This window comes from Juglans regia, chromosome 12 (assembly GCF_001411555.2).
Source record: "Juglans regia cultivar Chandler chromosome 12, Walnut 2.0, whole genome shotgun sequence".
Lineage (NCBI taxonomy): Eukaryota > Viridiplantae > Streptophyta > Magnoliopsida > Fagales > Juglandaceae > Juglans > Juglans regia.
The window spans coordinates 29778205-29790389 of NC_049912.1; the positions used below are offsets into that span (position 1 = coordinate 29778205).

The following is a 12185-nucleotide window of genomic DNA, read 5'->3' on the forward strand; positions in this document are numbered from 1 at the left end:
TTGCAGTCCGCACGTGTGAAGTATTAAATTGACTAAATTGACCTTGACCTCGATTCAAAACTAAACCTAGAAGAACAGTTTCATTCACGGCTTCTGAAATTTTTTTCCCCTCTCTATGCCCATTGACTCCATCCTCCACCATCAACGACCTCCTCCACCAAGCTCCTCCAACATTGACGGGACAACCTCGCCGGCCTCCTCCACAGGTAAGGATTTTGTTTATAGCTCTTCACTCTCATTATCATTTCTCGCAAACTTGTGCTCAAATCCTACCGATTAACATCTAGCTCAAATCATATTCAATGGCCATTAATTCATAAAATTTCATCATCATCTGATATGGGTACATAAAATCTAGCATCTTCTATACATTTTTTGCACACTAAAAATATATGCGTAAAATATGAAATATATATAAATTGAAAATATGCGTAAAATCTGGGGTAGCATCTTCTGTACATTTCTTGCTTTCAAATCTCAGCACTTGTCTTAAAGCTCTTGATCAAATCAATTATTTTATTTTGTTAGAATCAAAACACCAAACATATATCATCTTGCATCAAAATAATTGATCTCAGGTGATAAAAAAAAAAAAAGGAAGCAGAATAGTAAATTAGAGGCATAGGGAAGCAAAACAGCAAATGAAAAAAAATAGAGAAGACAAGGGTGCTGTGAGAAAATACTTCAACTTCTCCTTCACATTCCACTTACACTTGTTCACATCGTTTCTCGAGGGGATAGCAGCAACGATAGTGAGATTGGTGGAAACGAACTTGGGACGACGACTGAGGAGGGGACTTCAGAACTCAGAAAGGGAGGGATGGGTAGCTTCGGGGGGCGCTTGGGGGGGGGGGGTTTTCAATTTCTCTCAAAACACTGCATTTTATTAAGGGCTCGTTTGTTTTCAGAGATGAGATGAGATGAGATGAGTTGAGATTAAAGTTAAAAAGTTGAATAAAATATTGTTAGAATATATTTTTTAATATTATTGTTGTTTTGGAATTTGAAAAAGTTGAATTGTTTATTTTATTTTGTGTGAGGATTTGAGAAAGTTGTAATGATGAGGTGAGATGAGATGAGATGAGATGAGATGTTTTTGAAAAACAAACAAGGCTTAAGTTTGCAATGTAATCCCCCGTATGGGAACTACAATAAGAATTATTCAAAAAAAAAATAATAGAACAAAGGAAAAGCATCTCACAAAAGAACACAAAAAACAAGGATAGGAAAATTGTTGCTTTTATAAAACTTGACATGTATCGAGCTACAATTATTAACGTAAGACGGTAAGAGCCATCCGACATTGAAAGAGTATCACAAATGCATCAAAGTTCGCACATTGTTAATGCTACAGCTACAAAGAAATCTAACAAAAATAAAATTATAAATTGATATAATTTCATATGATACATTAAATCTACTTTATAATAAAAATAATTTTACAATCTATCATACCACAACATTAAATTTATTTTTTGTAAGACTGCTAAAACATTTCTTATTGTTGACTCTTTTTTTTCCAATTTTCTTTTCTATTTCCCGGTTGGAAGTGGGGCTTCTAAATTTCTAATGCATTTTTTTCACTCCGCAACTTTTATAGATTGCCTGCCTAGAAACAATTGAACGCCTCTTTCAAACTAAATACCTCGAGCCCCAAATCCGAAATTATAACCACAAAAAAGAGTAATAATATAAATACAACCATTTCGTACAATTCTGCTTTAGATAAGATGATATATTTTTTTGATAAGTGATAAGAGGATATTTTTAAGGGTGATAAAAGTATCATTATTACACAAAAATACCACTCACCTAAAAAGGTAGTTGTAAAAAAGTTGTAAAAGAGTATCACTGCTCCAAAAATATATATTGATGGACCCAAACACCCTGGAATGAGTTTCCTTCTGCTTAATCATGGAGGATTAAATCCAAAACAGTTTAATAAGATCCACTAGAGCAATGGAAATCCCAACTTGGCTGCTACAAGCCTACAAGCATACTTGTTGCTCTTGATCATTTCTACCGGCAGCAGTTTCTCATTGTTCAAATTCTATACCAAACAAATCGTGCAATTATATCACATAACATAATCCTGTAACGTTGAGATTTTAACAACCCAGACAAGTAACATAAGTTGACACCAAATCTAGTAACCGTGTAGGCATTGTCCACACGCACACACCAGATAGAGATATACAAGCACATAGAGCAGTCAATAAACATAATTAATTCCATTAAGAGATTGCATCAAGGTCAAATGACTAATTACAACAAAAAAAAGCAGTCTGGGAATGTGGGTATTGCGTACTTCTTTTTCCAATTATCCCAACTAGCTAACTTGTCCCAACATTAATGACTGGGCCACTGTATCATCTAGAGTCACAAAGGATATTTCTTTTGCGCCGCGCATGATCTCATCAGTGCAAGAACAGGCATCAGGGTGCCCCACATAGAGCACTAACCACCGATATCCCTCACCTGTTTAATGGGAAAATTCCACGTAGATCAGAACAATGACCAAGAAATACAGATAAATTATGGGGAAGATATTTTCTGTTCACGAACCCAGTTGAGAAAAGAAACACCTTATTCTGAATCTAGTTCTGTTGTTGCTGTTATTAAATGTTATTTATTTATATATTTACTTATAATTACTATTATTATTATTTACATTTCTCCATTATTGGTCTAGAGTTTGTTTGGTAAACTTAATTTATGTAATTCCTATTCACACCAGTAGTCCAAATTTTGTCAGAGAAGCCATCCCACCTGCCTATATAAACTCACGTAATCTGCCAATTATAATCAGAGTGAACCTTTCAGTGCTTTCACCAGGAGCTCTAAAGGCTTCTTTCAGGATTTTAATACCTTCTTTCCTAGGTGTGAACGCCGAGAAAACCCAGGCGTGCTGCCTTAAGCAGAATAGGCATGTTTGGCAAACATGAGAATTCTCAAAATTCCCAAAATTTCTCATAACTTCATTCTCAAACATCACTCAAACACAAAATACTTTTTAATTTCAAATTTTCAACTTTTTCATCTAATCATTGCATAATAATTATTACTCAAACACAAAAACCAATACGAATTTTACATAAGTGAAAACAAAAATTATATTAAAAAATAAATTCAAACAATTTTTTAACTTTATCTATTCTCTTTCATAAACTCAAATACAATACTTATATTAAAAAATATTTTTATTCAACTTTTTCTCTCACATTTCCCAAAATCCAATAAAACATCTTCACTCAAACCATTTAACTACTATTCACAAAATTTTGATATACTCTAGATATCCAAACATACCCTAAATCTAAAACCTCAGAATATACCTAACATGTCAAGTGAACAACATTTTCAGCTGTGTGCCCATGCATGTTAAGCAGTCACATGAACATTACGAAATAACCGTACATGCTAATGTGCTCCTCCTACATGTAAGGGTATTGATGAACCAAAAATCTAGAAAAGGAAACAAAAAAAATAATGATAGTAGTAATAATAATAATTATAATAATAATAATAACTAGATAGATAGAATGAAAAAAGGCACCTTTAAGTTGATTTTTCCTCAAATGATCTTATTTCGAACTTCTTCAAGTTTCTTCAGTATCTCCCCAGGAGTTCTATCTAATTCATCGGCAATTTTCCTTTGCAAATCCAGAGGCAGAGTTGGGAACTGCTCACATAGATCCCCATCGATCACATCCTACAAAATAATAACTCAGCATTTCCAGAACTATTTCATAGTGAAAAAGTTAAGGCAGTAATTAATGGAACCAAAATAATCATGGAAGGAAGCAAGCTAGAACACGATCGCCACATTGACTCAAAATGCACAATAAACCTTTTAATTATATATTATGAGATACCCTATTTACTTGGTAATAAAATTCTCTTATTAATTATCAAAAAAAAATATTTATTATGAGATATAAAAAAAAAAATCACACTTCAAACTGCAGTAACAACAATAATGCTAACAACAATACATTGGATGCAGAAAAGAAATTTATTGTATGTAGGTATTCATGCATCTATGTTCTACACATACTAATTGAGAGGAACAAAGATGAGAAAGACATCACCACTAGACTCTATTCCAAAAAGGCACTCTTATGGATGAAATATTGCCATCATAATCGTCAACTTTTCTCTTTTTGGTAAGCAATAAAAATTGATTAAAAAATGCAAAACGTGCAATCCATGTACACAAGATAGTTTTCAGCATTTCAGGACATAATAAATCAAGAGTAATTCTATATACAACCGTGAAGTGCATAAACGTCACATAATCGCTTTGAAAAAGAGTGGGGTCCACTATTAAAAAATTAATTTTTTTCATGTGGGTCCCATATTTTATTCCAATTTTTCAAAGCGATTACGCAACGGTTGCACAATTCACAGTTGCAAATATCTTTTCACATAAATCAAACCTTTCATAATACCAACAACATTTGGTCTACACAAGAAACAGCAAACCGATGATCCAGACTACCACAAAGCATAAGACCAGCCAAAAGTTAAATTCCAGAAACTCTGATAAAAGAAGACAAGAAATAAGATAAAATCCACCAGTCTTAAGAAAATTGAAACCAGAGTATGGAGCCTTGAATCTCAAAAACCTAATCTAAAGAAAGATACATTTTTTGATAAGTAATCTAAAGAAAGATACATATTGATACCCTTACGAGGTACAAGGGTCATTGAAGAATGTAAAAACCATAAAATCTGATTATCCATTATGAATGAATAGATGGGCAACAAGTAACACAAAAGAAAGAATAATAACTGATTACCTTAACAGGAAAATAAGCAGATCTATAAGCCATGTGATCTCTTCCACACAAAGGCGGATGTTCCTGCCTCATATACATCTCCAAGTGAGAAAAGAAGTCAACATCATCGCGAGAGGTGAATGCTAGCAATGCTCCCAAGCTCCCCATCACAGTGCCATATATGAGGCACTCTCCCCCACCTGGAATTAGAGATGCCTTCTGCAAGCAGGTGACCACATCACCAATGTGAAACTGCACTATCTCCTCTACCTTGTTGGGAGCTCCATTCAGCTTCCCCTGCTCCCATTTTATTTTCCCACCAGTAGGATCTTCTTCTATCTCATCCGACACATCCTGCGGTAACCGCACAAAATAAATGTTCCCAAACTTGTCTGCACCTGCCATGGTGTCAAAATCTATATGGTATGATGCAGTGAGCCATCTTGGAACACTATCATCAGCAAATACATACAGTTGATTCTCATCTCGTCTGTACTTACAGTAATGGAATGACTGCAAGAGCACACCAAGAAGATAGTTAGCTATGGAATAATGAAGAAAAAAAGGGTAAGTATGATGGGAAATATAAAATTCACTGAGCACAAGCCACTTTTACACACCCAGTATACACCCAAGCAAATAAACCCATCACCTCTAACCCAAAACTAAATTTTGACAACATATATGGATATCTGATCAAGCAAAAGCTAAAGAGTTCCTCTTGAATGTCTCCAGCATATATCAAATCAAACTAGGAACAAAATAGGAAAAACAATTATACCTCTTGAATGTCGCCAACATATATCCGATCACGATAAGTGTGAATGGAGACAATACTGTTGGGGAACAGTTTGTTCTCACATTTTCTAAGCAATCGTCTTTTGCCCAAATCATATAATCTGAGAACATTTCCAATACCTGCAAGTAGTCGTCCTTGAAACTGGCACAAAGCAGTAGGAACACCTTCTACTTGTGTCTTGTGCAATAGTTCAAGTGACCTTCCGTCCTCTAAAAACCTATAAATATGAATAAAACCAGCAGCTAAACTTCTTTTGGGCCAAAACTGTAGTCCCTTTGCTGTGCCAACGGCTAAAAGAGTTCCATATTCTTTATCGTGGAAATTCACTGTGCATATGCTGAACGCAGCTTCGTTGTCCTGAAGCTCCAGCAGACAAGTTGTAGTAGCTGTCTTTGGGTCAAGAACTCTAATGCTAGAAACCCACCTGTCTGATTCTGCCTTGGGATAGCCATAGTGTTCATCCGAGAGGGGATCATCTTTGTCCTCATCACCACCGTTCTCCATCTGCTCCATATTACCATTTTCATTTTCACCAGTTCCAACAGCCTCAAAGCACTCCTTTTTCGCAGCTTCTCGCTCTTCAGCTGTGAATGCTCCTTGATCACTCTCAATAATTACCAGCAATTTTCGCTTGGGGTGAAGTACAAACTTTCTTGGTGTGTACCTTAGGGGAATTACAGTTTCATTAAATGTTTCTCCCAGTCTCTCAATGGTAAAAACCCTCAAAGCTTCACCAGCAACAGCAACTACACCTTCTGCACATTGGTCAGAGGCAAATGATGCTGCATATTCAAGAGTCTCGTATGATAAAGGTGTTAAAAGAAAATGTCCTTGGTGAATATAACCAAGCCAAGGTCGACTTGACAAGCAAAGCATGGCACGCTTGCCTCGTACTATAATAGAAAAGAGCTTTGGGGCTCTCAGTCCCAAGAAACGAGACCGGGAATCAGAAAGCTGACCAGTCACCATATCTACAACTGTTCTGAACAGAACTCCATTCTGTAAACCAGAATTAAGAAAAAGGCTGGCGGGATGATCAGCACCATCCTCCCCACCTATTGATGCCTGGACTTCAAGAAAAAGGAGAGATTCTGGAGCCGAAGAAACACTTTGCACACTCAGAATCTGCATACCATCTTCAGGGTCCAATGATAAGATACGAATTGTGTTGTCATATGAACCAACCGCAAGGAAACGAGATCTTTGCCTTCCTTCAGGTACAGGGGCAATGTCCAAACAAGCCACATCACCTGACATTTCATGCTTATCCACTTCAATCAATTGGCCAGTAATATCCACCTCAAAATACACAATTTCACCACCACTAAGTGCAATGACCACTTGAAGTCTGTTAGAGCCAACCTTAGCAATTGTCCTCTTTCCAGGAGTCCTCCACTCATTGATACGCCCATCCTCCCTAATATGCCTAATGCCATTGGGATGAACTTGCATGAGAGAATCATCACCAATCAAAGAAACAGAAAGTGAGGGGGTGGTATCAAGAAACCCACTATCACTAACTTCTTCAACTGTCTCACCAATGGAAAGAACGAGAGTTGCATTTGAGAATGACACCACAATGTATGCATCAAACTCATCATTAACATTCTTTTTCACAGTCCAAACTGCACTTGGCACACCAGGAAGCTCTGACACAGCCATTTCACTAATAGCTAAACCGGGCCTTAACATTCTAAGAGACGAACGAGGGCCCCGCCCACAAAGGGTAAATATTTGGGGTGTTTCTTCTTCAAAGAGATTAACCACTTTCATGTCCATTATTGGCATTAGGCTCTCCACTTGGTCAATCCTGAGAAGGTTCTTAAGTTGTCTAGGCTGGAAAAACACTGGCTGGAAACCTTCTTCTGTTTCCATCAATGTAGCCGATGAAGACTCCACATCAGCATCATCACCTATCCCTTGGAACTGATAGAAAGCATGATTCCCAAATTCTGAAGCAGCGAACAAGTGCCCTGACTTCAGAACACACATGGAGGAAGAAACCGGAATTGTATCAAAGTACTTAATCTTCAACTCTGTAACACGGTCATTGTCATGGTCCAGAGTAACCTTAAAAATATCCCCATACTCCGTTTGCAACAGAAAGAAGAACATCGCTTTCTGCTTATGCACTGCTGCTGAAACTATAAGAACCCCTCGCTCAGCAGGCAGATCTGCTCGTCTAGGAATCACAGCCCTAAGATCCTGGTGTCCCTGATTTTTATATATCACAAAATTTTCCGCACAAACCAACACACCACTCGGCCCATCCCCTCCTCCGGGAACAGTAACAAGTAAGTTTGCACCATTATCAACTGGCTCCGACCACTTCCTAGATACGTGGTTAAGCCCTAAGTCAAGCTCATAAAAAGTCAAATTCTTCTGGGCCTCACTTGCTGCCTGCCCAGTTGAATCCTGGTCTGCCTCCGAGTAATCCAACTCTATGGCAGCAAATATTGGGTTATCGAACCCACAATCAACTCCACAGATTGAATACACTATCGTATGCGATTTATGCGCCTCCAATGGAGAGGAAATGGTCAGCCTCGCTGCCGTATCCCTATTCAACACATAAACAAGCTTCTGCTTCTCACAAGCCCCAATCATCACCGCCCTACCCTTCGGATCAGTGGCCAAGTACTGGCCCGGAACTATTCTACGACAGCCAGATTTCCCGAAAGTTTCTTGGTGAATTTTGTCGAAAACATTCTTCTCCTTGTTGTACTCGAGGATAACTATACGACCGGAATCGGACCCGACAACAATATAGTCTTTCTGAGACCCAGTAAGCCTAAACTGAGCTAAAGACCTAATGACGCCGAAAATTTCAACGGAGAGAAGGGTTTGGATCTTACCGCTGTCGTCGGGCCGAAGAAGCTCGAGGAGCTTGCCGCGGGCGACAACGATCTCTTGGGTCTTGCCGCCGGAGAAGCTTCCGTTGATGGCGCAGACTATGCCGGTGGCTCGCTGGAGAGTGAGGCTGTAAAGGTACATGGCTCAGGAATTAGAGTGGTGTTCGGTTTACGAAATGAAGGGGAAATGGAGGGTTAGGGTTTTAGAGGGTCATTAGGTGGAGGGGGGTAGTATTTGGGGGATCTGCGGAAGAGAAGACGAAAAGCGTGCGAGGGACTGAACTAGTGTGATGCGTTAAACCCAATTTGACCTAGCCGATCGGTTCCAGTACACGTGGTGCGCTAGCTTGTCTACTGGTGATGCTTCAATGTGTTGGGTAATTTTGTTAAATTTCCCAACTTCCAAGTCAAGTCGCGCACACTAATGTTTCGTTTGTGAGACGCGCTGCGGGGCGGTTAGGCTGTAAAACTGAGAATAGAAGCCCTCTTTTTCACTCGATGACATGTATATAAAAACACAATAAATTTATTAGATTTCACTACACAATCACAAACAATTCACATAATCAATTTCCAATCTTATTTCCAATCTTACGATTTCTTTTCTTTGTCTTTGTGCACTTCCAGCCCACCTCCTTATTGTGCCACCAAGCCTGCCGCCCACCGACCAAGACTTTCAAGATTTCACCACCACCACCATCTCATTCTTTCCACTCCGAAGAACAAAGACACCCCCATATAGAGAGAGAGATTCAGCAAAACGGAAACAAAATTAGGATTTCTGATTCTAATATTCTCAAAACATATCTCTTATGTACACACGTTCGAAGAGAGAGATAAATTAGGTTTTCTGATATTTTCTAATTAGCTTACTCATCCCCCTGATTCTTCCAACTTAGATTTTCTACTTCCAACCCAAAATACTCCAAGACAAACCGTTCTTTATTATCCCACTATCACTATCTCTTTCTCATTTCCAAAAAGTAACAAACTCTGAGATAGAGAGTGAGATAATTGGATCAAATTGATAAGTCAGAGATTGGGAATTTAAGCTATGGATTTAGACAGCGGCAACAAGCGTGTGTTCCAACGACTAGGTGGGGCAATTCCCACGGCGGTGCAAATAGTAGAGCAGTTAGGAAGCCGAAGATAGTATCCAAGATTTGTAAATATTGGGTTCAAGGGAGTTGTAGCTACAGTGAGCAGTGTAGGTTCTTGCATTCTTGGAGCTTGGGAGAGGGTTTTTCAATGCTAACGCAGCTCAAAGGGCATCAAAAGGTGAAGTCTGGGTCGAGCGTCGTGCGGAATGGCAGTAGTGTTAAAATCTTGAGCCTGTCGGGAATGGAGTGGAAGAAGTGCAAAGGGAGGCATACGAGTGAGAAAGAATGGGTGTAGTGGATTCTCTGATTGTGTGTATGCATATATAGAATAAACACAATAAATTACCTACGTGTCACCGTGTGAATGGATGGTTGTTTTTCTCAGTTTAATGGACGGACTGTTTCCCAGGATTTCTCTTCGTTTGTAACTTAGACTAAAGAGAATACCTGCGGACCAGTCCGGCTGCTTCTCTTCAATGAACAACCCTCTAAGAGCATCTTCAGTAGATTAGTCAAAGTTAAAGAACATTTTTTATGAATGTAAGATAAATTTGACTTTTAACTATTTCATTCACATAAATCTCCACATTGAAATAACTTTTTTCATTATATAACAATAAAATAATATAAGATGAATTTGGTTTTAGTTATTCACATCAAATCTCCACAATAGATTATCCATTTATTTATTATATAGTAATAAGTAACTAATAATTTCAAAAATATTTATTTTTTTAATTATTAATTTATTTTATTTTATCATATTTTACTATTCTACCTATTATATATTAATTAATAATCATATTCTAATTAAATTAATATATCACTAACTCAAATTAATATATCAATTGTAATAAAATATGTGATAGAAAGAAAGTGAAAGAGAAATAATTAATAAAGTATGTATTTGATGTATGTACAATAACTTTCAAATTTGAAAAAACTTTTGAAAGTCACTGTAACTAAATTCCAAGCTAATCCATTATGAGCATATTTTTCTCTCTAATAGTTAAATACTCAATGGATTTAACTTTTAGCTAATCCATTGAGGATGCTCTAATAGTTGTACACCACATAAGACTTTTATTTTACTTAATCTGCATTTGCCTACACCCGATTAGAGACCCCATACAGTCCTTTAGTGCCTCCCTCACTTCTTCGTCTTCCACTCCATCCCATTCCCAAATGAAGATCTCGACCCCCACACTCATCCTGAGGGCAACTCAACCCCCCGACGAATCTCGGATCTCGACCCCACACTCATCTCGATGGTAACTCGACCCCCCGACGGAGCTCGACCCAGACGGTGGCACAGACGGAGCTCGATTTCCAGATAAAACTGTGAGATCTCCACCCCTAAACCAAACTAATTTTCACTATTTTTCTACTTTACCAGTATTTTTTTTATACTTTTTGATTTTGTAATATAGTTTATTTGTTGTGAGATCTCGACCCCTAAACCAAATATTAGTTTGAGATACTAAGAATAAATCTATTAAATATGCGTCTACAATCAGTTGTGGGTCTTTCTCATGTCTCTCATCAGCCCCCTTTTCTCTGGTCTTTCAAATTTATGCATACAAGCTATAATTTTTGGTTTAGAGGAATGCTTCAATAGGTTAGGCTCCCGTAATTTTGCAAGATATGAACACAAATTAAATGCATTTAGGGAAAAATGTGAAGCATAATGAACTCTTACAACTGATATAGGATTATGATATAGTTTGGAGAAATATTGAATATTCATTAATCATGTATTATATTGTATCATAATTGTAAAGAAAAAAATATTTATTGCAATATGTGGATCATGTGGATATGTTCTACAGAAAGTAGAAGACATCAAAAATTATGGAAGTTTTTTTTAGATTTATTCAGCACAAAGAAGATGCATGATCTTGAAGTTTGGTCTTGGCCACGGACTGAGATGGTGGCGGTGGAAGAGAGGCACAGAGAGGAAGAGATGAAAACACGAAGTGCTCTTGGGCGAAATCAGTGAGGGCTGCTTTTGCTTGGAAGTGTTTATGTGTGGTGGAGTCTATTTCTCTTATGGTGTATTTCCTAAGCAATGAATAGAGGGCTGTTATTTTCGGTTTATTAGCCCGACTATTGCAAAGCGGCTTTGTAGACTAAACTTTAATTTTAAGCTGAATCTAATATCTAAACATTAAATTCTCAAATTACTAAATATATCTTAACTCAAAACTTCTTTCCACGTGAGACCCACAATCATTTTCAATTTTTCATAAATATATTTAAATTCATCTTAACATCAAAAAACATATAAACTCATCTTAGGTGGGTCCCACAAAACTCACTTCACGAACTCAACTCATTATTATTCATAAGGAACTCAATTCAGCTCAACATCTAAACGGAATCTAAAAATGTGAATTTATTATTTAAAAGAATATTTTTTGTACCTAGATGTAAGATTTAATATTTTTTTAAAAGAAATATATAAGATTTATAAGACTGCAAATATCGTTTTTATTAAAGAACCACCTAAATTATGCAGCGTTGATATGAACACAATCCCTCTTTTCTTTTCTATTTTTTGGTGACATGTTCCGCCGTTTCTCAGCCACTTTCCTTCACTCATAATCATAAATAAAATAAAATAGTCCACCATTATCATTAATTATAAAGTTTT

At 37.2% G+C, this 12185-nt stretch overlaps 1 protein-coding gene across 1 annotated transcript; it reads right to left on the minus strand.

Moving 5' to 3' along the window:
* Positions 1 to 2048: 2048 nt before the first annotated feature.
* Positions 2049 to 8734, minus strand: LOC109003022 (spliceosome-associated protein 130 A). Its single transcript, XM_018980973.2, has 4 exons — positions 5563 to 8734; positions 4803 to 5294; positions 3557 to 3712; positions 2049 to 2478 (listed from the first exon to the last, which is right to left on the minus strand). The coding sequence occupies exons 1-3, from the start codon at positions 8572 to 8574 to the stop codon at positions 3575 to 3577; spliced, it is 3642 nt and encodes a 1213-aa protein (XP_018836518.1). The 5' UTR covers positions 8575 to 8734; the 3' UTR covers positions 2049 to 2478; positions 3557 to 3574.
* Positions 8735 to 12185: the final 3451 nt, after the last annotated feature.

Coding starts and splice junctions, on each gene's coding strand:
- LOC109003022 (XM_018980973.2), bottom strand. CDS start 8,574: ATGTACCTTTACAGCCTCACTCTCCAGCGAGCCACCGGCATAGTCTGC. Junction 5,295..5,562: donor ATGTTGGCGACATTCAAGAG/GTATAATTGTTT, acceptor GTGCTCTTGCAG/TCATTCCATTACTGTAAGTA. Junction 3,713..4,802: donor CTGCTTATTTTCCTGTTAAG/GTAATCAGTTAT, acceptor ATTATTTTGTAG/GATGTGATCGATGGGGATCT.